We start from the raw sequence: 26,832 nt of genomic DNA on the forward strand, positions 1-26,832 counted from the left end.
GGGGACCTGCCAGCCTTCCTGCTTGCTGGGCTGAGCCCTTGAGGCGCAGGAGCTGGCCAGGGCAGGGGTGGAGGGGCCGAAGGTGCCATGGTGTGGGGAGGATAGTGGAGAATGTGCTGGGCCCCCTTCATGTGGAGAAAGGTGAGGGACCAAAGCTGGTCTCAGCTGGAATGAGAAGGTTCACTTGCACTGTGCTTTTAAATTTTAACTTAAAATGTAGCTTGATGTGTATGAGAACATAGCTAACATTTTTCCCTTAACCCAGCTCCCAATTTACAGACCAGACTGTTACAAGCCCTAAATGTGGCACGTGCTAGGAATTTCCTTCCCCACAGAAGCATGAGGGTTGCCTCCTGTTAAATGAGGTGAAGTGACAAGTGGGTCCGCTGGGAGCAGGATCAGTGCCTGCCCTCCCCATCTTGTCCCTCCTCTCATGGTGGCTCTCGTGATTGGCTGGAGTGAGCTCCCCCATCTTAAACCTGCACTTTCTGCTCCCTGGCTGAGGACTCATTGCAACCCCACTGCCTAGAGGTTCAAGGCCACTGGGCATCTCAAGGTGCCACCTGCTGGCTCCTGGCACCACCTAGCCTCTGCACAGACTGGCCTGGCACCTCCATGGGCTAGTGCCTCTGGCCCTGCTGCTCCTATTCCTGTCTTGTTCCCAGCATGAAGTTTGACCACAGTGGGCTCTGAATGTCGGTAGTATGAATTAACTCCGACTTTATGCTTGTAGGAACTACAGCAAGTTAGGGAAAGCATCAAAAACATGTTGAAATCCTAGAAATGTGCTGTACACTTATCACTGTTGTTTATACAAGAAATGGCTTACTCTTGGTGTTTGTGGTTCTAGTAAATCTTTTTTTTTTTTTTTTTTTAGTGCAATGGCGTGATCTCAGCTCACTGCAACCTCTGCCTCCCGGGTTCGGGTGATTATCCTGCCTCAGCCTCCCGAGTAGCTGGCATTACATGCACCTGCCATCATGCCCGGCTAATTTTTTTTTTTTCCTTTTTTTTTTTTTTTTTTTTTTTTTGTGGAGATGGAGTTTCACCATGTGGGCCAGGCTGGTCTTGAACTCCCGACCTCAGGTGATCCACCCGCCTCGGCCTCCCAAAGCGCTGGGATTACAGGCATGAGCCACTGCGCCCGGCCTGTGGTTGTAGTAATTCTTACAGCTCTTGCCCCTTGGGGTCATTGCTTGCTCTGTAGGGCTGTCTGCATAGAGATCATGTTTCTCCCAGAGCCAGCTGAAGTGAGTGGGGATGGTGCCACCTGGTAGGAGTGCTCCCTCCCTAGGGCTGGCCTGCTTGGCTTCCCTCTTGGGGTGTCTGGAGCCAGTGTCTACTTGAGGCTCCCCATCTTTCTTTAGGACTACTTTGAGATACTGTTTTCCTAACTGGGGCAGACCCTTCACTTAGCAATGTTCTGAAACCTTCCAACACTCAGAACTGGGTTCCAGAAACTTACACACACAGGTTTCTACAAAAGAGATCTGTACTCTTTCAGACCTTTTTTTTTTCTTTTTGAGACGGAGTTTCACTCTTGTTACCCAGGCTGGAGTGCAGTGGTACAATCCAGCCCACTGCAACCTTTGCCTCCTGGGTTCAAGCGATTCTCCTGCCTCAACCTCCCAAGTAGCTGGGAGTACAAGCATGCGCCACCATGCCCGGCTAATTTTGTATTTTTAGTAGGGACGAGGTTTCACCGTAGGTCAAGCTGGTCTTGAACTCCTGGCCTCAGGTGATCCACCCGCCTTTGCCTCCCAAAGTGCTGGGATTATAGGCGTGAGCCACGGCGCCCCACCTTCTTTCAGACTTAGAAGATATCAGGCTGGGCGTGGTGGCTCATACCTGTAATCCCAACACTTTGGGAGACCAGTGCAGGAGGGTCGCTTGATGCCAAAAGTTGGAGACCAGCCTAGGCAAATAGGCAACAAAATGAAACCCCGTCTTAACAAAAATTAGCCGGGCATGATGGTGCATGCCTGTAGTCCCAGCTGCTTGGGAGGCTGAGACAAAAGGATCCCTTGAGCCCAGGAGTTCAAGGCAGCAGTGAGCCGTGATTGTACCACTGCATTCCAGCCTGGGCAAAGTCAAATAAATAAAAATGAACAAAAGGCTGGGCACGGTGGCTCATGCCTGCAATCCCAGCGCTTTGGGAGGCCAAGGCAGGCAGATCACCTGAGGTCAGCAGTTTGAGACCAGCTTGGCCAACCTGGTAAAACCCCGTCTCTACTAAAAAAAACAAAAAACACACACACACACAAAAATTAGCGGGGCATGGTGGTGGGCACCTGTAATTCCAGCTACTCAGGAGGCTGAGGCAGGAGAATCGATTAAACCCAAGAGGCGGAGATTGCAGTAAGCCAAGATCACGCCATTGTACTCTAGCCTGGACGCAGGAGCGAAACTCCAAAAACCAAGAACAAAAAAAGGTATCAGTATAAATCCCTGATTTACTACTTATTTATTTTCCCCTGTTCCTGTTATAGGTAGTCTGGGGGATCCTGCTCATCTCAGCTGTGCCAGCACCCTGGGGTTGAGGAGCTGCCTGTGAGTAAACCAGTATCACTCTGCACCTGTCTATTTGAAAATGGTTTGAAAATGGTGGAGAGTCACCAGTGACTCTTGACTTTTGAGGGAAACAGTGTATCCTACTTTCCTGTTCTTTGTTTCTTTTAAACCTTTATCTTTCCATTTTGAAAATGATTGTCACATGCCTCAGTTAATCTTTAGGAAGTATAGAAGCATTCCTAACCTCAGTGCCCAGTTGCACTTGGAGGGCTGGGGACAGAAGCCTTCCTGTCCCCTAACAGGAATTAAATGGAATTTAATTTTTAGACTCCCAGTTGGAGTGGGCACTGGCCACTGCACCTTCAAAGTGTCCAGTGTCAGTATTTTTGTGTACAGCAAGTCTCATTTAATGTCTGTTGGTTCTTTGAAACTGCAACTTTTTTTTTTTTTTGAGACAGCCTTGCTCTGTCACCCAGGCTGGAGTGCAGTGGCACATGCTTGGCTGACTGCAGCCTCTGCCTCCCAGGTTCAAGTGATTCTCCTGCCTCAGTCTCCCAAGTAGCTGTGATTACAGGCATGCTCCACTGCACCTGGCTAATTTTTGTATTTTTATTAGAGACGGGGTTTCACGACGTTGGCCAGGCTGATCTTGAACTCCTGACCTCCCGTGATCCACAGGCCTTAGCCTCCCAAAGTGCTGAGATTATAGGTGTGAGCCACAATGCCCGGCAGAAACTGCAACTTTAAGGTCCACAAATAGTGTAATTTTATTATAACTTTGGATGAGAAAAAAATTTGATTTTCTTATGTCTTTTTGCTTAAGGTTGCATTTTCTTTTTTTTTTTTTTTTTTTTTTTTGAGACAGTCTCACTCTGTCGCCAGGCTGGAGTGCAGTGGCGTGATCTCAGCTCACTGCAACCTCTGCCTCCTGGGTTCAAGTGATTCTCCTGCCTCAGCCTCTCTAGTAGCTGGGATTAGAGGCGCCGCCACCACACTCAGCTAATTTTTGCATTTTTAGTACGAAAATACAAAATTTTCACCACATTGGCCGGGCTCTTCTTGAACTCCTGACCTCAGGTGATCCAACTACCTCAACCTCCCAAAGTGCTGGGATTACAGGCATGAGCCACCACGCCTAGCTGCTCCCGTTATTTTCTTTAGTGAGTTCTCCAGCAGGTGTTCCTCCCTGGGGACCAATTCCCCCAAACCTCGTCTCTCTGGACTTTCCTTTGATTGTTTGTCTGTCCTTCTAGATGAGCTGAACCATTTCACTTCTAAAGCAGTCTTTTTAGGATCGTAACTGAAGTGTCATTAAACCCATCAAAGCAGTTGGGAAGGAATATTACTTTTTTTTTTTTTTTTTTTTTTTTTTGAGACAGGGTCTCATTCTGTTCATTGCCTAGGCTAGAGTGCAGTGGTGCAATCATGGCTCACTACAGCTTTGATCTCCCAGGCTCAAGCCATTCTCCCACCTTAGCCTCCTGAGTAGCTGGGACTACAGGCATGTACCACGACGCCTTGCTAAATTTTTTTCTTCTCGGTATTTTTTGTAGACAGGATCTCACTGTGTTGTCCAGGCTGGTCTCAAACTCCTGGACTTAAGCAATCCTCCTGACTTTGGCCTCCCAAAGTGCTGGAATTACAGGCATGACCCACTGCACCTGGCCTATTTTCTTTATATAGGTCACATGTATTGCATTTTAGATAATTTCCAGATGTTTATTATTTTCTATTTGTTTTCATTGTCTTTTCTAAGTGATTATTGCTGTCCCGTAAGTTGCTAAGTTGTACAATTTTCTTGTATCTGACCCCTTTCCTGTTATTTGTTCAGCTCCTGTAGCAGCCCAGGTTTAGTTTATGGGTGTGATCTTAGTACACAGTAATCATCTGCCTTTTCTTTCCCAGGGCTTCTGCTTCTGGGGTGGTTTCAGTTCTTAGCTCAGTAGCCAGATCTGTATCAGAGCAGCTGTAGTCAGTCATGCGGTATCACAATAGCAGAAAATACAGAATCTAGTGTTTGTGACATATGATGTTAGCTTTTGGGTTTAAGTAATCTTTGTTCTGTCTGTTACTCTTTTTATTAGGAATGGATGTTGAATTTGTCCGGCAACTTTTTAGCATTTAAATTTCATACTAAAACAAAAGCTGGCCAGGCACGGTGGCTCACACCTGTAATCCCAACACTTTCGGAGACTGAGGTGGGCAGATCACGAGGTCAGAGTTCAAGACCAGCCTGGCCAACATGGTGAAACCCCATCTCTAATAAAAATTTAAAAATCAGCTGGGCATGGTGGAATGTTGCTATAATCCCACTACTTGGGAGGCTGAGGCAGGAGAATTGCTTGAACTGGGACCCGGGAGGTGGAGCTTGCAGTGAGCCGAGATGGCGCCACTGCACTGCAGCCTGGGCTACAGAGCGAGACTCGCCTCAAGAACAACAAAACATAAAAGCTGTACTTTAGTCACGTAACTTTTTTTTTAAGTTCCCAATTTTGAACATCTACTTGAAAATTTAAACAATGAGGACTGTACAGCTGTTTTGATGGACTTGTTTGCTTATCAAGAATTATGGATGAGGCCAGGCACAGTAGCTCACATCTCTAATCCCAGCACTTTGGGAAATTGAGGTGGGCAGATCGCTTGAGGCCAGAAGTTCAAGACCAGCCTGGCCAACATGGTGAAACCCCGTCTCTACTAAAAATACAAAAATAACTGGGTGTGATGCTGCACGCCTGTAATCCCAGGTACTTGGGAGGCTGAGGTAGGAGAATCACTTGAACCCAAGAGGTGGAGGTTGCAGTGAGCCAGGATCACACCACTGCACTCCAGGCTGGGCAACTGAGGGAGAGTCTGTCTCAAAAATATATGTATAATAATTATGGATGAGGCCAGGTGCAGTGGCTCATGACTGTAATCTCAGCACTTTGGGAGGCTGAGGCAGGCAGATCACTTGAGGTTAGGAGTTTGAGACCAGTCTGGCCAACATGGTGAAACTTCATCTCTACTAAAAATACAAAAATTAGCTGGGTGTAGTGGCACATGCCTGTAATCCCAGCTACTCGGTGGCTGAGGCAGGAAAACTTTGTGAACCTGGAAGGTAGAGGTTGCAGTGAGCCCAGATTGTGCCACTATACTCCAGCCTGGGTGACAGAACAAAACTGTGTCTCAAAAAAAAAAAAAAAAAAAAAAGAATTGTGGATGGTGGTAATGTTTCAGCAGCCAAAAAATATTACTTTTTATTTGGTCACACAGTATAAACCCCTGGAGTCACCAGACAAGTAGCTATAAATGGTAACCATTTACATTAGTTTTTTTAAACAGTTATTTTACAGATGCAGGTAATCCTCAGTTGAAATGGCCCAGATCTCTGAGGGTGAGTAGGTGGATCATTTTTTTTGGGCGGCAGGGGACGGAGTCTCACTCTATCGCCCAGGCTGGGGTGTAATGGCACGGTCTTGGCTCACTGCAACCTCCGCCTCCCAGGTTCAAGTGATTCTCCTGCCTCGGCCTCCCAAGTAGCTGAGATGATAGGCATGCACTACCACACCCGGCTAATTTTTGTATTTTTAGTAGAGACAGGGTTTCACCATATTGGCCAGGCTGGTCTCAAACTCCTGACCTCGTGATCCGCCCGCCACAGCCTCCCAAAGTGCTAGGATTACAGGCGTGAGCCACCATGCCTGGCCTTTTTTTTTTTTTCTTCTGTAGAGACAGGGTCTCACTATGTTGCCCAGGCTAGGGTCGAACTCCTGGAATTGAGCAGCCCTCCTTCCTTGGCCTCATGTAATGCTGGGATTACAGGTATGAGCCATGGTGCCCAGCTGATAGAGCTTTTTTTTTTTTTTTTAAGACAATCTCACTCTGTTACCTAGGCTGGAGTGTGGTGGCACGGTCTCGGCTCACTGTAGCCTCTGCCTCCCTGCTGCCTCCACCTCCCAGCTTCAAGCAGTTCTCATGCCTCAGCCCTCCAAGTAACTGGGATTACATGTGTGTGCCACCACGCCCTGCTAATTTTTGTAGTTTTGGTAGAGACAGGGTTTCACTATGTTGGCCAGGCTGGTCTTGAACTCCTGGCCTCAAGTGATCCACCCACGTTGGCCTCCCAAAGTACTGGGATTACAGATGTGAGCCAGTGCGCCCTGCCTGAGTATTTTTGATCCAAGAGAACATCATGGACATTATGTATCAGCTTCCAGCGTTCTTTCCCATAGAAACAAAGGCAGAGAAGCAGCGCCCAGACTTTAGCTAAGCAGACTGTCAGACAGCAGTTGTGAGACCCAGCAAACGTGAATCTCATTCAGTGGGGAGACCTCAGCTGATGTGAGGCTATTTTTGTTTCTAAATCTGTACTTAGTGTGAATGCTGATGGGATTTACCGGGGGATGTTACTGTGGTGAGGACCAGGCCCCTGTGGGTGTATCCAACTCTGGATGGCTCCCTGCCTGCACTGAGTCCGCCTCGTGCTTCTCTGCCTGGTCTGTTTTTTTGAGTCTTCGTCTTTGCCTGTCAACACCCCGTGACTGCTGGCATCATGCCTTCTTGTGGAAGCCACCATCTTCCTTGCTAACTGAGGGTTGGGAAGTTGTGTAATTCAGCTTGATGTAGGGAGGAGGTGTGTTCCCATGCACGGGCACTGTCGTCACCCACACTGGGAGGTGAGCCCACCTCACAGAAGGAACACAGCCTGGCCAGGGGGCAGTCTGAGGCTGCGTGGGCTCTGCTGCATTCTGTGTGGCTCGGCCCTCGGCATGCCTTGACTCTGGACTGTGTGGATTCAGGGGCCTCTTCCTGGCTCAGAGGTGACTCCAGAGCTGGGGAGAACCTAGAGACATGGTGGGTGGGGCTGGGCCACCCTGGAGAGAGCCTGGAGCTGCCCTCACAGGGATTGGGGAGGTGACCAAGGGGGGGGTGCCTGTCCCCCTTTCTGCCCCTCCCAGGCCTCACTGGTGTCCACCAGGCACCTTCCATGTATCTGTTTCCCGTATTCTTGAGAACCTTTCCATGAGGTCAGTGTTGGGTTTGCTTGTCTGTAATTGAGGGAAGACTCTGAGCCTGGGAGAGTTCTTGTGGGAGATCTCAGACCATTACCCCATCTCTACTGGGGTGCAGAGAGGAACCCCCGCTGCCTGGGTTTCTGATCTTGGTGTGTGCTCACTCTAAGCTGCCCTGGGCTGACAGTGCCCTGCACCAGTTGCACTGCCCTCTCCGGGCTACAAGCCGAGGCAGGCCTGTGTCTGCAGGCCCCCAGTATCCCCATCTGAGAGACAAGCAGCGGGTCCAGAGAGTCCCCACCTGGCTTCCAGCTCTGATCGGTGGCTTCTCCGAGGCTGTGAGGTGGTGGTAATCACAGGAGCCACATCGTTGGTGGGTGTTCCCATGTCGCAGTTACCGTCCTGGTACTTAGTATCTATTAACACACGAATTCACGAGAAATGCTCCCAAAGCACAGAGAGGTTAAATTACTCAGTCAAGGTCACACAGCAGTAAGTAGTGGAGCTGGAATTTGAGCTCCAACAGTCTGCTCCGGAACTCTGGCTTTGCCGCTGGTGTCAGGCCAGGCACAGAGAACTGATGGAAGCAGGAGGAGCTGATGTGAAGTTATGCGACACACATGGCCTTTTAGGTGAGCTCGGGCCACCCAGGGGGGATTTGTGCCCAATTGCAGGGGAGTTTCTAGTGTGCCAGGCAAGACACGCAGGAGATCGTGAGCCTGAAAGGGCCTCGCACAGGTCAGCTGTTTGAATTTTGGACTGTAAATGGTGTTGTGGCACCACGCTGCGGTCAAATGATAGTCTCTGTGTTGCACACAAACCGTAGGTTCTGGGCCAGGCACAGTCCATGCTGCAGATGCCCGGGCTACAGTGGCCTCCTCAAGGCCTTTCTGTGATGGATACGGCACAGGCGGCTACTGGGGCCGATGCAGCTTGGACCGAGATGGGTCTGGGTTAGTGCCAGCCTCCCGCTGCCGCCTGTGAGGCCTCGAGCCTGCTCTCTGGCCCTCGCAGACCCACATTCCGGTTGGGAGAAAGCAAGTGTGGTGCACACAGTGTGCACCTGGTCTCTAAGATGGCCAGATGTCAGCAGGGCACCCGCTAGGAGGCAGCACTGTGGATGAGAGGCCAGAGCGGTGCAGTGGTCAGGGAGATCTGAGTGAAGCAAGGGCATGAGCTAGGGATGTCCAGGCAAGGGGGCAGGTGTGAGGCTCTGGTCTCAGAGCCTGCTGGTGCCAGAGTGGACAGGTGCGTAGAGGAGGAGGAGATGGGCTTTGGGCCTTATTCTTTGGATTTTGCTGTTTTGCTCCGGTGCCTGCAGGCAGCTAGTGTAGAGATCTGAGGTCAGTGAGCGCCTTTACTGATCTGCAGGTCTTGCTCAAGAGCCACGGGTCTTTCCAGAAAGTCACTTGTTGGAGGAGAGGACCTCCAAAGTCAACAAAGTCTCTACTCTGCCTCCATTCCCCCACAAAGTGCCAAAGCAATGCACCCTACCTCCCCAAGTCTCTGGGAGTGGACCTGGGAGACCCACCCAGGGATCCATCCTTTGCTGATTGTGTTTGTGTCTGACCTGCCTGCCCTTCTGTAGGGATCAGCGAGCCCATGCTGCTGTCCGACGAGGTGTGGGGCTGAGGGGGCTGCACGCTGTCCTGGCCTCCCTTCCGAAGGGCTCCCCAGGGGCAGTGCAAACATCAGGAAGTAGGTGGGACTGTGTGTGGTTGTGACATGGCATGGCACGAGGCATGTGGGTTTTGCTGCTGTTGGTGTTTGGTGCTGAGCTGTCAAAGGCTAGTGCTGGCTCTTACTATTGTTTTCTACTCTTCCCTTTTCAAGGAATGTTCCATTTGGCTGCTGCACTTCCATCCACCCTGTGTACCCATCCTTCAGAGGTGATCACCTCGGCTGTTGGACTCTGAGACCCGAGTGCCTTCGCACGGTGTTGGGAGCGCCATGGACCTCTACCTCTGTGGGTTTTGTGGTTGTGGGACCTCGGTGCCTTCCTGTGCGCGGCTGGCACTCTTCACGCCCTGTTGGCGATGACTCGGTAGTAGAGAAGTCCCTCAAGTCCTTGAAGGACAAAAACAAGAAGCTGGAGGAAGGTGGCCCAGTGTACAGCCCCCCCGCAGAGGTGGTGGTGAAGAAGTCCCTGGGGCAGAGGGTGCTGGACGAGCTGAAGCACTACTACCATGGCTTCCGCCTGCTATGGATCGACACCAAGATCGCAGCACGCATGCTCTGGCGCATCCTCAACGGCCACACTCTGACCCGCCGGGAGCGCAGGCAGGTAATGGGGACATGTCCAGTCCTTTCTTTTTTTTTCTTGCTGTATCACCCAGGCTGGAGTGCAGTAGCGCAATTTCCGGGGCATAGGCCATCCTCCCGCCTCACCCTGCCGAGTATCTGGGACCACGGGCTTGTGCTACCACACCTGGCTAATTGTTTCTTATAGATCCAGGGTCTCACTTTGTTGCCCAGGCTGGTCTCAAACTCCTGGGCTTAAACAATCCTCCCACCTCAGCCTCCTAGAGTGTCGGGATTACAGGTGTGAGCCGCCGTGCTGGGCCGTGCCCAAATTCTTTTCACTCTATAGATTGCTTGAAAGTTATTTTTAGGGCTTGCTTTCTGTTTGGTAGAGAAAAAAACCTATTGCCTAGGAAAAACTCCGTTTACCCGTGTATTTCATCTCCCCTCCACTGCAACAGTCATCCACATAGAAGACCACACAGCAGACACCAGCTGGGTGTCCTCTGATTCAGTTCTGACAACATCTACCTGGAGATAACATCAGATCCCACAGGGTGAGGACTCTGTCCCCAAGATGCCGCCCACCAGTCTCAAGTCCAGGCCTCTCGGAACTTCTGACAGACTGGCTTCAAGTTAGGTTCCCACCAAATCCTCTTCATTTTTTTTTTTTTTTTTTTTTTTTTTTGAGACGGAGTCTAGTTCTGTCGCCCAGGTTGGAGTGTAGTGGCACGATCTCGGCTCACTGCAAGCTCCACCTCCCGGGTTCACGCCATTCTCCTGGCTCAGCCTCCCGAGTAGCTGGGACTACAGGCGCCCACCACCGCGCCTGGCTAATTTTTTGTATTTTTAGTAGAGACGGGGTTTCACTGTGATCTCGATCTCCTGACCTCGTGATCCGCCCACCTCAGCCTCCCAAAGTGCTGGGATTACAGGCGTGAGCCACCGCGCCTGGCTTTCATTTTTATTTTTATTTTTTGAGACAGAGTCTCACTCTGTCGCCCAGACCTGAGTGCGGTGGCACAGTCTTGGCTCACTGCAACCTCTGCCTCCTGGGTTCAAGTGATTCTCCTGCCTCAGCCACCTGAGTAGCTGGGATTTCAGGCATATACCATCACACCCGGCTAATGTTTGTATTTTTAGGAGAGAGGGGTTTCACCATGTTGGCCAGGCTGCCCTCAAACTCCTGGCCTCAAGTGATCCACCTGCCTTGGCCTTGCAAAGTGCTGGGATTATAGGCATGGGCCACTGTGCCTGGCCCCCTCTTTGTTTTTAAATTGTTTTAATTTTTTATTTTTGTGGGTACATAGTAGGTACGTGTATTTATGGGCTACATGAGGTGTGATGGCACCCCCACCCCCACTTTGGGTTCGATTAATTTGCTGGAGTGGCTCACAGAACTTAGGGAAACACTTATCAGTTTAGTATAAAGCATAGTGCAAGGGATACAGGTGAAGAGACCATCAGGCAAGGTATGTACAGGGAAGGGGCATGGAGCTTCCATGCTTCCCGGGTCGCAACTCCCGGTGAACCTCTACCGTGTTCAGCTTTCTGGAAGCTCCTTGAACCCAGTCCTCTTGGGCATTCGTTCCCTCAGGGCATAGGGCGGAACCTTCTTTAGGGAGGGTCTTAAAACCCATAGTCAAGAAGTTGGGAAGATTAGTGACCTGCCTGAGGGCAGGTGAAAGCAGGGTAGGGAGGTCAGAGGCCTGCCCCCGAGGCCCGACACACCTAACATTATCACAAAAGACTGTAACAAGGGCAGTTGAGCCAGGAACTAATACCTGTCATAACACCACACCTATGCAAAGGCGCACCTAGCCACTGAATTGAATTGCAACACCGTCTGCTCGTGTTTGACTCTTTCCCACCAGCAGTTTTCAGCACACACCTCCACCCACTCTCTTGACCCTCTCGATGCCATTCCCCCTCCCCGCTGCTGTTTCCAGGGAGGGGTCTGCGTCGCCACTGTTGCACTTCTGGTGCAGGTGCAGGCCCTGTCTGTCTGATTGCTTCCAGGTTCGTCTGGAGGGCTGTGTGTGTCTGTGGGTGAGTTTGTTTTTATTGTTGGTATCCGTGCTCCTGACCCCAAGGCTCCACGTCTGCCACCTGCCGCAGAACCTGCTTGCTCACCAGTGGCCAGGCACTTGGGGCTCCTGGTTTGGCCTCTGGTGCACCAGCTCCTGCTGTCCTTCACGGTTCTAAAAAGATTCTCCATTTTCTGTCTTTGTCTCGGGGCTACAATCTAGATGTCTGCCTTCTATTTTACTCATTTTCTTTTCAGCTGAAGTAATCTTATTTAATGCAACCACTGAGGTTTTATTTTCAGTGGCTATGTTTTTAAGTCTAAAAGCTCGATTCGTTTATTTTTAGTTAGTTTTTTAATTTAAAAGAGATGGAATCTCACTTCAGAGGGGCACACCTTGTATGATGTAGGTGGCGAGCTAGTTTTCTTCAGCACAGATATTGTTTGCTTCTGTGAGAGCCATGGGACACCATGGGCCGCAGAGAGTGCAGCCCTGTGTGAGAATCAAGTCCACTCTCCCAGGTGCAGCCTCATCTCCTGTCCACTCCACCCTTTCCTCCCAAGAACACCTCATGGTTTCTAGCTCTTGGTGTTTATATCACGTTTGTGTGGTTCTAGTATTTATTTACTTATTTTTATTTTTGAGATAGGGTCCGCTCCCCTACCCAGGCTGGAGTGCAATTGCACCCTCAAAGCTAACCAAAGCCTCAGCCCTCCCGAGCATAAGAGATCCTCCCACCTCAGCCTCCCATGTAGCTGGGACCACAGATACTGCTGCCATACCAGGCTAATTTTTAAATTTTTTGTAGAGACTGGATCTCACTGTGTTGCCAAGGCTGGTCTCAAACTCCTGACCTCAAGCAGTCTTGCTGCCTCGGCCTCCCAAAGTGCTGGGATCACAGGCATGAGCCACTGCACCCGGCACCAGCCTTCCTTTTTAAAGATAATCCTGGCCAGGCGCCTTGGCTCACGCCTGTAATCCCAGCATTTTGGGAGGCCGAGGCGCGCCAATCAGGAGGTCAAGAGATCAACACCATCCTGGCCAACATGGTGAAACCCTGTCTCTACTAAAAGTACAAAAATTAGCTGGGCGTGGTGGCGGGCACCTGTAATCCCAGCTACTCAGGAGGCTGAGGCAGGAGAATCACTTGAACCCGGGAGGTAGAGGTTGCAGTGAGCTGAGATCGCACGACCACACTCCATCCTGGAGACAGAGCGAGACTCCGTCTCCAAAAAATAAATATAAAAAAAATAAAGATAATCCTGTGCACTTAAATGTGCTCTAAGAGGATGGGATTTGTAGTTCCGCTTTTGTGTTTAAAACATTTAAGAAGTTATTTTCTTATTTGGGTGCAGTGGCTCACACCTGTAACCCAGCACTTTGGGAGGCCAGCACTGCAGATCACCTGAGGTCAGGAGCTTGAGACCAGCCTGGCCAACATAGTGAACCCTGTCTCTACCAAAAATATAAAAAAGTTAGCTGGGCTTGGTGGCGCATGTCTGTAATCCCAGCTACTTGGGAGGCTGAGGCAGGAGAATTGCTTGAACCAGGGAGGTGAAAATACAATGATCCGAGATCGCACCATTGCACTCCAACCTGGGTGACAGAGCTAGATGCCATCTCAAAAAAAAAAAAAGAAAAGTTGTAAATTTGGATTTTAGTGATGATTTCACAATGTATAGATTTACCAAAAATCATCAAATTTATTTTTTGTTTGTTTGTTTGTTTGTTTGAGATGGAATCTCGCTCTGTCGCCCAGGCTGGAGTGCAGTGGCTGGATCTCAGGTCACTGCAAGCTCCGCCTCCCGGGTTTATGCCATTCTCCTGCCTCAGCCTCCTGAGTAGCTGGGACTACAGGCGCCCGCCACCTTGCCTGGCTAGTTTTTTGTATTTTTTTAGTAGAGACGGGGTTTCACCGTGTTAGCCAGGATGGTCTCGATCTCCTGACCTCGTGATCCACCCGTCTCGGCCTCCCAAAGTGCTGGGATTATAGGCTTGAGCCACCGCGCCCGGCCAAATTTATTTAAAATAGGTGAATGTTATGGTATATTAATTACACCTCAGTAGAACTGCTAAAAAAATTAATGAGGCATATCAAAAAACACGTACCAGCTTTAAGGATATGTCCTGCCCAAATACGGCACCGTTTGGGAATAAAGACAGTCATAAATTGTAATCAGTGAAAAATAGGAGTCCATGGGTCCAGTGCAATAATAAATAGAAAAATGAATGTACAGGAAGGCAGGGTTCTCCCCTCCTACAGATGACAGATAGGAGAGTTAGGCAGCTTCTGTTTTGTGTCCATGAGAGTGGAGGCTGGCTCCATGAATGCAGGGTCGGGAGAAAGAGGCTGAGGAGGAGGAAGAGGACATTGCTGCTCTCAGGGCGTCTCCCTGGGATTGCTCACTTGTTGCCAGTGGAAACGTAGGAACTACACGGAACACCTTGGCCAAAGGACCCATGCGAGCAGCACCGAGGAGGGGCAGCATCACCCACGCTGTTTTCCAGCAGTTGTTCAGGCTTCACAGGGATTTCTGATTGTTTCAAATTGGGTGTTTCTTTAATGGCATCAAGCACTAGTTTGTTTATGTCAATGAAATACTTGGTTTTTTTCCTAATGACTGCTTTGTAGTATAGTCTGAGGAAACACGAGAAAAGCCCTCCTTCTAGAGCACCCTCCAGGAGAAGGTATGGGTCAGCCCATCCTGGTGACCCCTCACCACTCTAGTCATGCCCAGTCCTCAGCCTGCAGCCCTCACTTGCTGGCCCTGAGCCCGGATTGCTGGCCAGTGTCCTTGGAGGACTAGATCGCCGGGAGCACCCAGTAGCCCTTGGTGTCAGCACTATACCCTCCTTTTCTGGAGGCTACTGGTACTTGCTTTGGACCCTGAGAAAGAAGTTGGTTTCGGTAGTGGTCTGCTGAGTGGTTCTAGAACTTAGTGTCCTCAGTGGGTCGTGTGAGTCGCTGCCTGAGGTTGTGCCTGTAAACCGTTATAGGAGAAATGCTCACACCTCTTGCCCTTGTTCCCACATGTGCTCTGCTCCCCTCTGATGGATTCCACCCCTTTCCAGTTTCTCCGGATCTGCGCTGACCTCTTCCGCCTGGTGCCGTTCCTCGTGTTTGTGGTGGTGCCGTTCATGGAATTTCTGCTGCCTGTTGCTGTGAAGCTCTTCCCCAACATGTTGCCATCCACATTTGAGACTCAGTCCATCAAGGTGAGGGCAGCATCCCAACTGCTTGTTTTGGAACAAGATTGAAATTCATTGTGGTAGCTTCCTTGTTTGTGACTATTTCAAGTGCTAGACATTTTTGAGACTTTATGTGTCTTCATATCGTCCTTGTACTGTGTGATAATTATTCAGTGGATGCTGGGTTTTGGATTTGTTTCTCTTTATTTATTTATTTATCTATCTATTTATTTATTTGTTTTTGAGACAGAGTCTCACTCTGTCACCCAGGCTGGAGTGCAGTGGTGCGATCTTGTCTCACTGCATGCAACCTCTGCCTGCCGGGTTCAAGAGATTCTCCTGCCTCAGCCTCCCAAGTAGCTGGGATTATAGGCGTGTACCACCATACATAGGTCTTGCCCTGTCACCCAGGCGGGAGTGCAATGGCGCGATCACTGCTCACTGCAGCCTCAAGTTCCTGGACTCAAGTGATCCTCTTGTCTTAGTTCCCAAATAGCTGGGACTGCAGGCTAAGCCACCATGCCTGACTAATTTATTTTGTTTGTTTTTTATAGACAAGATCTGCTATGTTGCCCAGGCTGGTCTCAAACTCCTGGGCTCAAGTAATCCTCTTGCCATGACCTCCCAAAGTGTTGTTATTACGGGTGTGAACCACTGCTTCCAGCTCAATGTGTTTTAAAATACAGGTTTTCTAGACCAGTGTTCCTCAGGCTGTAGGGGAGTTGTGAGGTCCTTCTGGGGCAGGGTCAGCCAGCTGCAGCCCACAGGCCAGATCTGGACCCTGCCTGTTCTCAGTCCCCTGTGGGAACCTGCGATGCCCAATAATGTGTCTTGTCTGTGAGGCACCAGCAGAATTAAGCAGTTGTTTTAGACCACACAGCCCATGAAGGCCAAATGCTTTCCTGTCTAGCCTGTTAATGGAAAGTGTGCCGACCCTTGCTTTAGGGGATCACACGAGTTTGTTTGTTTGTTTTTTGTTTTGTTTTGTTTTTTGAGATGGAGTTTCACTTTGTCACCCAGGCTGGAGTGCAGTGGTGCAGTCTTAACTCACTGTAGCCTCCACCTCCTGGGTTCAAGAGATTCTTGTGCCTCAGCCTCCCAAGTAGCTGGGATTACAGGTGTACACGCCTGGCTAATTTTTGTGTTTTTAGTAGAGACGGGGTTTCGCCATGTTGGCCAGGCTGGTCTCGAACTCCTGACCTCAGGTGATCCACCCACCTTGACCTCCCAAAGTGCTGGGATTACAGGCATAAGCCACCGTGCCTGGCCCACAGGGGTATTTTTTAAAACCATGAAATAAAAGGGTTTGAGAATGTATTGCACTTATATGAGTCAGTGTTTTGTGAAATGTTTCTGGGGGTGGGGGTTGGGCACAAACGTGAGATGTTTTCCTTGCCCAAACCACAGTCTGAGCAGTTGGAGTGCACTCCTGAGCCCACCCTCCAGGAGGCCCCAGGGTCTAGGTGCCGGCAGGAGAGGCCGGGGCCTGGAGTGCAGTGCCCTCTCTGCCCTTGCAGGAGGAGAGACTGAAGAAGGAGCTTCGGGTCAAGCTGGAGCTGGCCAAGTTCCTCCAGGACACCATCGAAGAGATGGCCTTGAAGAACAAGGCAGCCAAGGGCAGCGCCACCAAAGACTTCTCTGTATTTTTCCAGAAGGTGCTGTGATGCGTCTGAGTCCCTGTGACCTCACCAGGGAGCCTTCCTTGCTTTTCTGTTTCCCCTTCGCTGTGCTCAGCAGAGTGGAGCTCCCCCAGGTGGCTGGCTGGCGCTTGAGACTTTACCCTGGAGGCTCAGTTGGGGGCCAGTGGAGTGTCAGGAGTCTGGCCCCCCTGAGCTCCCAGTGAGTTGAGCTGTGGTGGCTGCTTCTCGTCAGCCTTCAGAATCACGGGTGTCTGTGTCTCATCACCCTGCAGTCCTCCAGGCACAGTAGAATCTGACCCATGAGGGGCCCGAGACCCTGATGTTGTGAGGTGTGGGTGGCTTGGCCGGGCTCCTCTGCTGGGCACTGCCCTCTGGCTAGACTCAGTCAAGAAGGTCCCAGGTCCCAGGGGCTGGTCAGAGGCCTGGACTGTGGGAGCAGTGGGGGCTCTAGAGGAGGAGCAGCCCTCGAGGTTTCCTGTGGTCATGTGGCCAGTGAGGTGAGGATGGGGGAGAGGGTGGGTGCCATGGATGAGATCCCTGAGGACTAGATGGGGCTGACGAGGCCAGTGTCATTGACTTGAGGGACTTGGGACACTTTGGAGTCAGAAGGATGTCTGAAGTGCAGGAAGAGCTTAAACCTGGGGCTAGAAACTCCAGCCATGCGTGTTCCTTGTCTGTGGGGTTTTCCCACTGCAGCACAGAGGCGAGTGGTTTCCATGGCTGCAAAGCCAGAAATACTTGCTGTCTGACCCTTGACAGAAAAGACTGCCAGGCCAAGGCCCAACCACAGAGAAGCCTCTTGGAAGGAGGCGGCATGGCCATGGGGCTGCTGAGCCCCCAAGGAGTGGGTGGTGGTTCCAGCAAGATGTTCTAGGGGGAGCCATGCTTTGGGAGCCTTGCCCAGGATATTGCACCTTGCAGAGCGGGAGGAGGGGCTCGTCCCAACCTTTCCTGGGCTGCCGAGCTGCCAAGAAGGATGTGCTTGCGGTCACCCGCATTTTGGTGTGCTGCGTAGGGCGGCCCCCAGGAGCACACCTGAAACCATGTCTTGGAGCTGGCATCCTGCATGTTACGATTTGAGCTGGGCACCAAGTCAGGCTCGTCCTCCCTCGTCTGTCCTCTCTGCTAGGGACCCTCCTAACCCAGCTCTTGGCAGAGACTGATCTGGTGGCTTGTCCCTCAGGTGGGGGGAACCACAGAGGGTCACCCAAAGGGCTCTGAGTGATCTGTGCTAAGGGAATCTAGCTCTCCCTAAAGAGCTAGATGGCACACCCCTCCCCCAAGGCTCAGGCAGTCATCTGTGGGAGATGTGGGTGCATACGGGTGCACCTCTTCCTGCCCCAGAGCAGCAGGGTCCCAGCCACTTTTGTGGCAGAGAGAGGATCACAGGACCTGCATGCAGCAGCCGGTAGGCCCGGGCCTCTCCCCCAGCAGACGGCAGCCTCAGCTTTACTGGCTCAAGCAGAGCAGGTCCAGAGGCCAGACACCACCTCTCCCCAGGCTAGCCCAGCACTTGAGTCAGAAGTCAGTGGTTTGAGGCTGAGCCGGGCAGATCATTTGAGACCAGCCTGGCCAACATGGTGAAATCCTGTCTCTACTAAAATACAAAAATTAGCTGGGCGTGGTGGCGCAGCCTGTAATCCCAGCTACTCGGGAGGCTAAGGCAGGAGAATCGCTTGAACCCAGGAGGCGGAGGTTACAGTGAACCGAGATTACACCACTACATTCCAGCCTGGGCGACAGAGCGAGACCCTGTCTCCAAAAAAAAAAAAAAAAAAAAAAAGAAGTCAGTAGTTTGAGTCCCTGAGGATGAGAGGCAGCACCTTTTGGGAATGTGATTGGTCGTGGGAGCTGGGTGGGCACGTACCCCAGGGATGACCCTTGTGACCACTTCCGCAGATCCGGGAGACGGGGGAGAGGCCCAGCAATGAGGAAATCATGCGTTTTTCCAAATTATTTGAGGATGAGCTTACCCTGGACAACCTGACGCGGCCGCAGCTGGTGGCCCTATGCAAGCTGCTGGAGCTACAGTCCATCGGCACCAACAACTTCCTGCGCTTCCAGCTCACCATGCGGCTGCGCTCCATAAAAGCAGACGACAAGGTAAGCCAGCCACACTCTGCGCCACAGCTATGGTGTTTTACCTTTTTTTTTTTTCCTGATGACAAAAGCAGCATGTCCTCATTGTAGAGACTCTGGAAGATGCTGAACAATGGAAAATAAGCTCACTAGGAGTCTTGCCACTTGCAGATTGCAGATCCTTTGAAGATGGATGTCTTTTCTCTGGCAGCTTCTCGGATGATCTCTCTGTGTTTGGATTTCATCCATTTTACAATAACTTGCTTAGGTGTGTCTGTCTTTGTGTTCGTCCTGCTTATTGATGACGGCGCCTCCGTGCCTCTCTCCTCCCATGAGGGGCCTCATCGAGGGTCCGTTTGCCCCTTTGCCCTGTCCCGTCCATCGCACGCGCTTGACTGTGTTTCACGCCCTTTTGTGCTTTCAGGGCGCTGCCCTCCTTCTGGGTCTGATTACTCCTTTTTTTTTTTTTTTTTTTTTTTTTTTTTTGAGACGGAGTCTCGCTCTGTCGCCCGGGCTGGAGTGCAGTGGCCGGATCTCAGCTCACTGCAAGCTCCGCCTCCCGGGTTCACGCCATTCTCCTGCCTCAGCCTCCGGAGTAGCTGGGACTACAGGCGCCCGCCACCTCGCCCGGCTAGTTTTTTGTCTTTTTAGTAGAGACGGGGTTTCACCGTGTTAGCCAGGATGGTCTCGATCTCCTGACCTCGTGATCCGCCCGTCTCGGCCTCCCAAAGTGCTGGGATTACAGGCTTGAGCCACCGCGCCCGGCCTTTTTTTTTTTGAGACGGAGTTTCAATCTTGTTGCCCAGGCTGGAGTGCAGTGCGAGATCTCAACTCACTACAACCTCCACCTCCTGGGTTCAAGCAATTCTGCTGCTTCAGCCTCTGGAGTAGCGAGGATTACAGGCACCCGCCACCATGCCCGACTATTTTTTGTATTTTTTGGTAGAGACAGGATTTCACCGCGTTGGCCAGGCTGGCCTCGAACTCTGGACCTCAAGTGATTTGCCCAGCTTGGCCTCCCAAAGTGCTGGGATTACAGGTGTGAGCCACTGTGCCCAGCTGATTACTCTTTTATTCATATTAGGAGCTCTTAATTTAAGATTTCAGTTCTCAGGTAAAACTGTTCGTTTTGTCATTTGTCGTCTTGAACGCACTAACTCTAGTTCACATTGATTACTCTAATAACTGGGTTATCCGTAGGCCTTTTTCTTTTGCTTTCCCTTTTGATTTTGTTTGCAGTGTTTCGTTTTTCCTGGATGCAAGCGTTGTCTATGGAAGATAAAGAGGTTCAGGGCAGTGTTGGCCTCTTCCAGGAAGGGAATGCCTGCATCTCTGGTGAGCAGGTTGAGGGCCAGTCATTTCTACGAATCAAGGCAAGGCCATGTGGGAAGCCTGTATCCTGCCCTTGCTGGGACACAGCAGGCACCCTACCCCTGGCGGGGATGGTGTCAGAGAAGGCTGAGGGGGGCCAGCCCCTGTAGTGTCAGTGGAGACCACGTCGGGGGCTTGAGCTTTCCTCTCATCTGATAGTGTGTCCGCCACACTTCCCCACCGCTGGGGTGGCCTTGGGGACCCAGCAGAGAGTTGGGACTTTGACCACTGCCCAGCAGGAACAAGGCCATGTCTATCATTGTGCCAGTGGGAGCCAGGTGGGAGACAGTACTGAGATGCTTCTGCCCTCCTGCTGGGAGAGGCACCTGTGAGAGCTGGAACTCCCACACACCCGCTCCCAGCGGTAGCAAGCAGCACCGCTCTCCTGCGGATGTCTGTGGAGGCTGGGTGGGGAGCCTGCACTTCTTCCGAGGCAGCGCTCCCACCATTTCTGAAATATGCCTAGGATTTAGCTTATGGATATGAATGAGTGACAACATGGAGAGGTCAGTGCCATTGGGAGAAATGTGTTACCCACAGCTTCCCTGTCACTTGGCCCCACAAAGCCTCCACACGCATGGGGAGCAGTAAGCTCAGGGGGACGATGCCTGCCTGCCTTGTGTGCAGCAGGTGGAGACATGTCTGACTGGGCAGGAAGGGAAACACAGACGTTGGGGTTTGTGGTTGGTGCTTGAAAGCTGGACCACAGGGAGGTGGAAACAGCTTTGGCCTTGTTAGCTTGGCCCTGGGATTAGTAGATGCCAGATCATCAATTGCAAACTCTGTGCAAATTAGAATACCCACCGCCCATGCCACCATGCACCAGAGGAGGTCAGCTGCGACAAACTGGAAGTCAGATCTAGATTCAAGAAGCAGGAAGGTATCAGTGAATGAGAAAAGGCAACGCCTGGTACCAACCCTGAGATGACAGTTAGAGACCCTGCACCTGGGCCTCAAACAGCCACCAGTGCAAAGCTACAAAAGCCACAACAGAGTAAAACACTTGAAAAATAGATCTTGGCAAAGAAAGAGAAGAAAAGATATTATTAAATATTAATATTAGAAGATATTTAGAGAAGATACTAAGGCCAGGTGCAGTGGCTCACATCTATAATCCCAGCACTCTGGAAGGCCAAGGTGGGAGGATTCCTTGAGCCCGGTAGTTTGAGACCTGCCTGGGCAACATAGTGAGACCCCCACCTCTACAAAAAAAATTTAAAAATTAGCTGGGCATGATGACTTGTGCCTGTAGCTCCAGGTACTCAGGAGGCTGAGGCGGGAGGATTGCTTGAGCTTGGGAGATTGAGCTTGCAGTGAGTCATGATTGTGTCACTGCACTCCAGCCTGGGCAACAGAGGGAGACTCTGTCTCTTAAAAAAAAAAAAAAAAATTAAAAAAGAAGAACCAAATGAAAAATACAGTATCCAAAGTCAAAACCTGGGTGGGATCAACAGCAGAATGGAGAAGATAAAATACAGAACGAGTAAACTTTAAGATAAAATGATAGAAATTACCCATTTGAACAACAGAGAGAAAATAGTAGAAAACGTTGAACAGAGCCCCACAGCCTGTGCTGTAGCAAGTGTTGACCATCTGTGTTATCTGGTGTTCCGGGGGAGAAAGGATAGAGCAGGGCTGAAAGAGTACCTCAAGAAATAATGGCTGACTGAAAACTTCCCAGGCTCAGTTAAAGATGTAAATCTGCAAATGTCAGAAGCTGAGTGAACCCTGAATAAGATAAATCCAAAAAAATTCACACCAAGTCACATCAGAGTCAAACTAATGAACCTGAAGACAATAGTTTTAAGACAAAGAGAAAAAGGCATCGTGTGTGTGTGTGTGTGTGTCTATGTGTGCGCACGCACACGTGTGTGTGTGTGTGTGTGGTTGTTGTTTCATTTATGAATGCCAGGTCTTTTTTTGGGTTTTGGGGGAGATGGTGTCTTGTTCTGTTGCCCTGGCTAGAGTGCAGTCCAGTGGCACAATCTCAACTCACTGTAGCCTTGACCTCCCAGAACCAAGCCATCCTCCCACCTCAGTCCCCCGAGTAGCTAGGACCACAGGTGTGCGCCACTACACCGACTAGTTTTGTTTATTTTTCTTGTAGAGATGAGGTCTTACTATTATGCTGCCCAAGCTGGTCTGAAACTCCTGGGCTCAAGTGATTCTCCCACCTCGGCCTCCCAAAATGTTGGGATTACAGGCGTGAGCCACTGTGCCTGGCCAAGAACGGCATCTTTACTATTAGGGGAAAAGTTGAATGACAATGGATTTCTCCAGGAACCGTGGAGACCACAGGACGTGGAGCATTATTTTTCAATTTTAATTCAAAAGAACTGTCAACCCAGGATCTATCACCAGCAAAAATATAGCGATGACGGGGAGCCAAGGCAGTATCACAGGGAAGGAAGCTGTCACCAGCAGACCTCCCCTAAAGGAAGGGCTGAGGGAAGCTCCTTGACCAGAGAGGAAACAGTAAGAGAAAGTACCTCGTGGCAGCAGGAAGAGTTCCCAGCAACCAGAGTGAGGGTTGACACAGCGGGCTGCGCTCTCCCTGCACCTTCTGTAGCAAGCGGGGCTGAGGGACGTGCTCCGTGGTGGGGTGGAGGTGACGATGCGGTGGAGGCAACAGCTGAGAACAGATGGAGGGGGAGGCTTCAGTGCTTGCCTTCGTGGGGGAGTGCCAACCCCACCGCACTACGGTGAGCTGCGCGCGTGGATTGTGTGTCGCGATCCGCAGAGCAACGCTAAAAATGCTGCACAGAGACTCAGACCCCCAGAGCGAAATCTAACAGAGGTCAGCCAGCCCACAGGAGGACAGGGAGGAGAAAGCAGAAAGAGCTTCATTGCTGATCAACCGGAGGAGCCCAGCTCGGTGGGCGAAGGGTTTGGCTAAGGAGGGCACGCGTGCCGTGGAATGCTGTGTGGCAGTGAGGGGCCTAACCCGGCACAACCACAGCACCCCCAGTGGGTCCTCAGGGAACCCCAGAGGTGGCGTCCTGCATGGTCCTGCTCAGAGAGCACTCCAGGTGACAGCTGCAGACGTGGAGACAAGGGTGTCTGAACGGGCAGCACCGGGAGCTGGGGAAGGTGGCCTCTGTCTCGACTGGGTGGGTGGCATGTGCTCACTGCAGTGCTGCTGGTGAGACTTTACACTAGGGGAGGCATCTTATGCACAGGAGCTCTGTTACTTGTTAAAACTGGATGTGTGTCCACAGTTATGTCAAGATGTTGCCAGCATCTACCTAGCGGTGGCTGTCATTACTTCTCCATGTCTCTCTTCACCTGTTGCTCCCTGTATGCCTTGGTGTCCTCTATCTCTGGGACTCCTGTTTGCTTTTCCAGTTGGGGTCACAGTGACCTTGGGCTGAGCAGAAGAGAGGGGCGCTTTGGGTATGGGGTCAGGATGTATCTTCAGAGTATCTGGTTCCCTCTCCTTCTGTCCCTCTTTCTTTTCCATCCTGGGCACACTTTGGCAGATGGTGGACTGTGGGGATCAGGAGAAACATTAGGTGACAGGAGTAGCCAGGGTGGGGCTGGTTCTGCCATCAGGACAGAGGGATGGAGGTGGACTTCTTTGTCTCAGGGGATTGGTCGTAGCCGTTCTGCATTTCCCAAGATCCTGACCCTCCATCACAGGGTTCCAGCCACTTCAAACCTAGAACTGGGCTTTGGTGGCAGTGGTTTGATTCTTGCTTGGCAAAACCTATTAGCCACTTACTCTGGAGGGTGTTCACATAGACACGGTGACCCACCAGCAGCTGTCCCGGATGATAATTCACTGCTTTGTTTTCTAGCTGATTGCTGAGGAAGGGGTGGACAGCCTGAACGTCAAGGAGCTGCAGGCGGCGTGTCGGGCACGAGGCATGCGGGCCCTGGGCGTCACGGAAGACCGCTTGAGGGGCCAGCTGAAGCAGGTGCGTGAATACTCGCCTTATGCCAGGCCAGCATTGGCTCGAGGGAAAAGTCAGCCTTGAAAGGCCACTTGGAGGCTTTTCTCAAACTCTGGGCGGGCCTGGCGAGGCGACACTGTGACCTCTCTGGGGACGGCTAGGATGTTTGGGCTGTTTCTCGCCCTTCTGGTCTTATCACATTCACACCCCTGCATTTTCGCTTTTCATTGCCTTTTGAATATTGCTTTGATTTTTTCTTGTTTGCTTTTAGTTGATTTTAAAGACCTTAGTAACTTACTATTTTGGTTATCTGTAGTCAGATGAGGACTAGAGTTCACCTCTGAGATGTCAGACATGTTCACATTTTGATTCTTTCTGAACTGGGGCCATGGAAGGTTTGGGTGGCATGGCGTGGTCTGACGTCTGGAGCTGCCCCCTCTCTTGGCCGTGCCCTGAGCAGGTGCCTGTTCCCAATGCTGTCAGATCAAGTGGCTTGTAGGTTGGGCAGGGGTGACCCCGGCCACTCACTCTTACATGGAAAGGTTAAGGGGTGCAGGGCTCCAGCCAGTTTCCTCCCAATGCCCTGGCACTGGCATGCCCTTGTTGGTCGTCAACCTCCTGCCGGGTTTTTCACACAACCTGCAAGTGTAGATGAAGGTGTGTGAACACACTTCCCCTCTCAACACAGACAGTATTTATGGTGTGATCCTGTGGCACCCCCTGCCTTCCACAGCTGCATCTTCCATCGATTCCCCAGCAGAGCCTTCTCTGTGTCTGGCATGGGTGCTAACCTCCCTAGCACTCTGCCCAGCCTTCTGGAGCTCCGTGGGGACATGGGCCGCACACACAGGGGCATCTGAGCAGGGGGGCAGATGCCGTCCCTGCCCAAGCCCCTCAGCCCCCAGGGAAGTGTGGTGCATTGGGGGCCCGAGTGTCATGTGTTTACACTTTCCTTCTCTACCCACCTCTCAGCGTTGCCTTTCTTCTCTTAGGGTTTGTTCTCTGTTTTGCCCCATGTTCAGTTTGTCTCCAAACATTGTCACGGTCTTTCTTGCCCATTTGGAGATTGTCTTGGTGTCACTCAAGCAGCCAGTCCCAGAACCTGGTCTGTGCAGAGCCTGCGGGGGCCTGAGTGCTGACCGGCCTCAGTGGCACTGCCTCTGCGGGGCCATTATATGTTGACCTGGGCTGGTTTTCTTTGTTTGAGACAGAGTCTTGCTCTGTCACACAGGCTGGAGTGCAGTGGCGCGATTTCAGCTCGATAAAATCTCTGCCTCCCTGGTTCAAGCAATTTTTGTGCCTCAGCCACCCAAGTAGCTGGGACTACAAGCGCGCCCCACAATGCCTGGCTAGTTTTTGTATTTTTAGTAGAGATGGGGTCTCGCCATGTTGGCCAGGCTGGTCTCTAACTTCTGACCTCAGGTGATCTGCCCACTTGGGTCTCCCAAAGTGCTGGGATTATAGGTGCCCAGCCCCTGGGGTGTTTTTAAGTGGAGAGTTGGTGCCCTGTTCTGAGGCCCTTGGGGTCCTCGCTGTGGGGGCTGTTGACCCCTGAACCTCTCTGGTGTTTTGTTTACTAAGGCCGTCATCGGGTCACACAGCAGAGCAACAAATAGACCTTTTAGAACTTGAGACACCATCTTCTCTGAGGGCTCTTCTGGTGATGAGATGGGTTGACATGCTGTGTTGGCGGTGGGGTTGAGGGGCTGCCCGTCTGCTGAATGTGGCTTTGGTTGCAGTGGCTGGACCTGCACCTACATCAGGAAATCCCCACATCACTGCTCATCCTGTCCCGGGCCATGTACCTCCCGGACACCCTCTCTCCAGCCGACCAGCTCAAGTCCACACTGCAGACCCTCCCAGAGATTGTGGTATGTGCTGTCGGAGACCCCTTTTACCTCATCTCTTCATAGCTGGCCCCGCTCTTCTGGGGTGGCTTTTCTGTGGTCGGGGGAGGCGTGCAAGAGCACTCATTCCTCAACCATGGGCAAGGAGCCCCCCCACCCATACAACCTCCCCTCTACCCCCTTGCTATTGCCCCCACCCAGCCACCTGTCCCCTTCCTTCCATCCCTCTTCACCGGCCCCTAGCCTGCCATCCCCCGTGTGGTCCTGACCTGGCCACATGTTGGCTGCTGTGGATCTGTGCTGCGGCCCTTGGAACTGTGTCAGCAGCGCCTGTGCTCCTTCCCTGCACGTCAGGAGTCGCTGGGCGAGCACAAAGGGTGGCCCAGAGGACTCCCAGCAATTGCAGGCAGCACCTCGGCAGTGCTTTCTGTCCTGTGTGTGAAGCCCAGCTGGTGACAGGGGCAGAGGACAGAGGTTAGGGGCAGCAGGGGCCTCTGGCAGTTTCTGGGGCTCACTCACAGGTGTACCCTCTTCTGAAGGCAAAGGAAGCGCAGGTGAAAGCAGCCGAGGTGGAGGGCGAGCAGGTGGACAACAAGGCCAAGCTGGAGGCCACGCTGCAAGAGGAGGCGGCCATCCAGCAGGAGCACCGCGAGAAGGAGCTGCAGAAACTCTCGGAGGTGGCGGTAAGCGGTGGCCCTGCTCCGTGGGGCATGAGGCTGTCCTGACCCAGCCTCCCTAGAAACCCCACAAGCCCACAGTCTTGGCCTCCCGTGTGCTTGGCCCCCCACGTGCATGGCCCTATAGCTCTGTCCTGCATTTTTATTTCCCCCTGGAGTGGTCAGGGAGACAGGGTGCCCGGGTGTGGGGGCTGCAACTCTGACTTTGGGACTCCCTGATGGCCACGGTGGTGCTCATGGGAGATGTACCTTAGCCGTCTCAGAGGGGCAAGCTGAGCACACAGCAGTGCCCACTCTCTCCTCAGGGACTTGCTGTGAGGGGCGCTGGCAGAGGAGCCTCAGACTCCCCCAGGCTCTGGGCTCCTC

The 26,832-nt window shown here is 51.8% G+C and overlaps 1 protein-coding gene across 4 annotated transcripts in view; it reads left to right on the forward strand.

Annotated features, from left to right (window-relative positions):
• The window catches only part of LETM1 (leucine zipper and EF-hand containing transmembrane protein 1), a 43,013-nt gene that overhangs the window by 4,405 nt on the left and 11,776 nt on the right, over window positions 1-26,832 (forward strand). For all 4 annotated transcript variants that reach the window (XM_008018131.3, XM_008018132.3, XM_008018134.3 and 1 more), the window contains exons 2-9: window positions 2,490-2,550; window positions 9,336-9,786; window positions 14,843-14,986; window positions 16,477-16,614; window positions 18,499-18,702; window positions 23,847-23,966; window positions 25,682-25,813; window positions 26,329-26,472. In XM_008018131.3, the coding sequence (XP_008016322.1) occupies window positions 2,490-2,550; window positions 9,336-9,786; window positions 14,843-14,986; window positions 16,477-16,614; window positions 18,499-18,702; window positions 23,847-23,966; window positions 25,682-25,813; window positions 26,329-26,472 (1,394 nt within the window). The remainder of the gene's footprint in view (window positions 1-2,489; window positions 2,551-9,335; window positions 9,787-14,842; window positions 14,987-16,476; window positions 16,615-18,498; window positions 18,703-23,846; window positions 23,967-25,681; window positions 25,814-26,328; window positions 26,473-26,832) is intronic.

This window comes from Chlorocebus sabaeus, chromosome 27 (assembly GCF_047675955.1).
Source record: "Chlorocebus sabaeus isolate Y175 chromosome 27, mChlSab1.0.hap1, whole genome shotgun sequence".
NCBI lineage: Eukaryota > Metazoa > Chordata > Mammalia > Primates > Cercopithecidae > Chlorocebus > Chlorocebus sabaeus.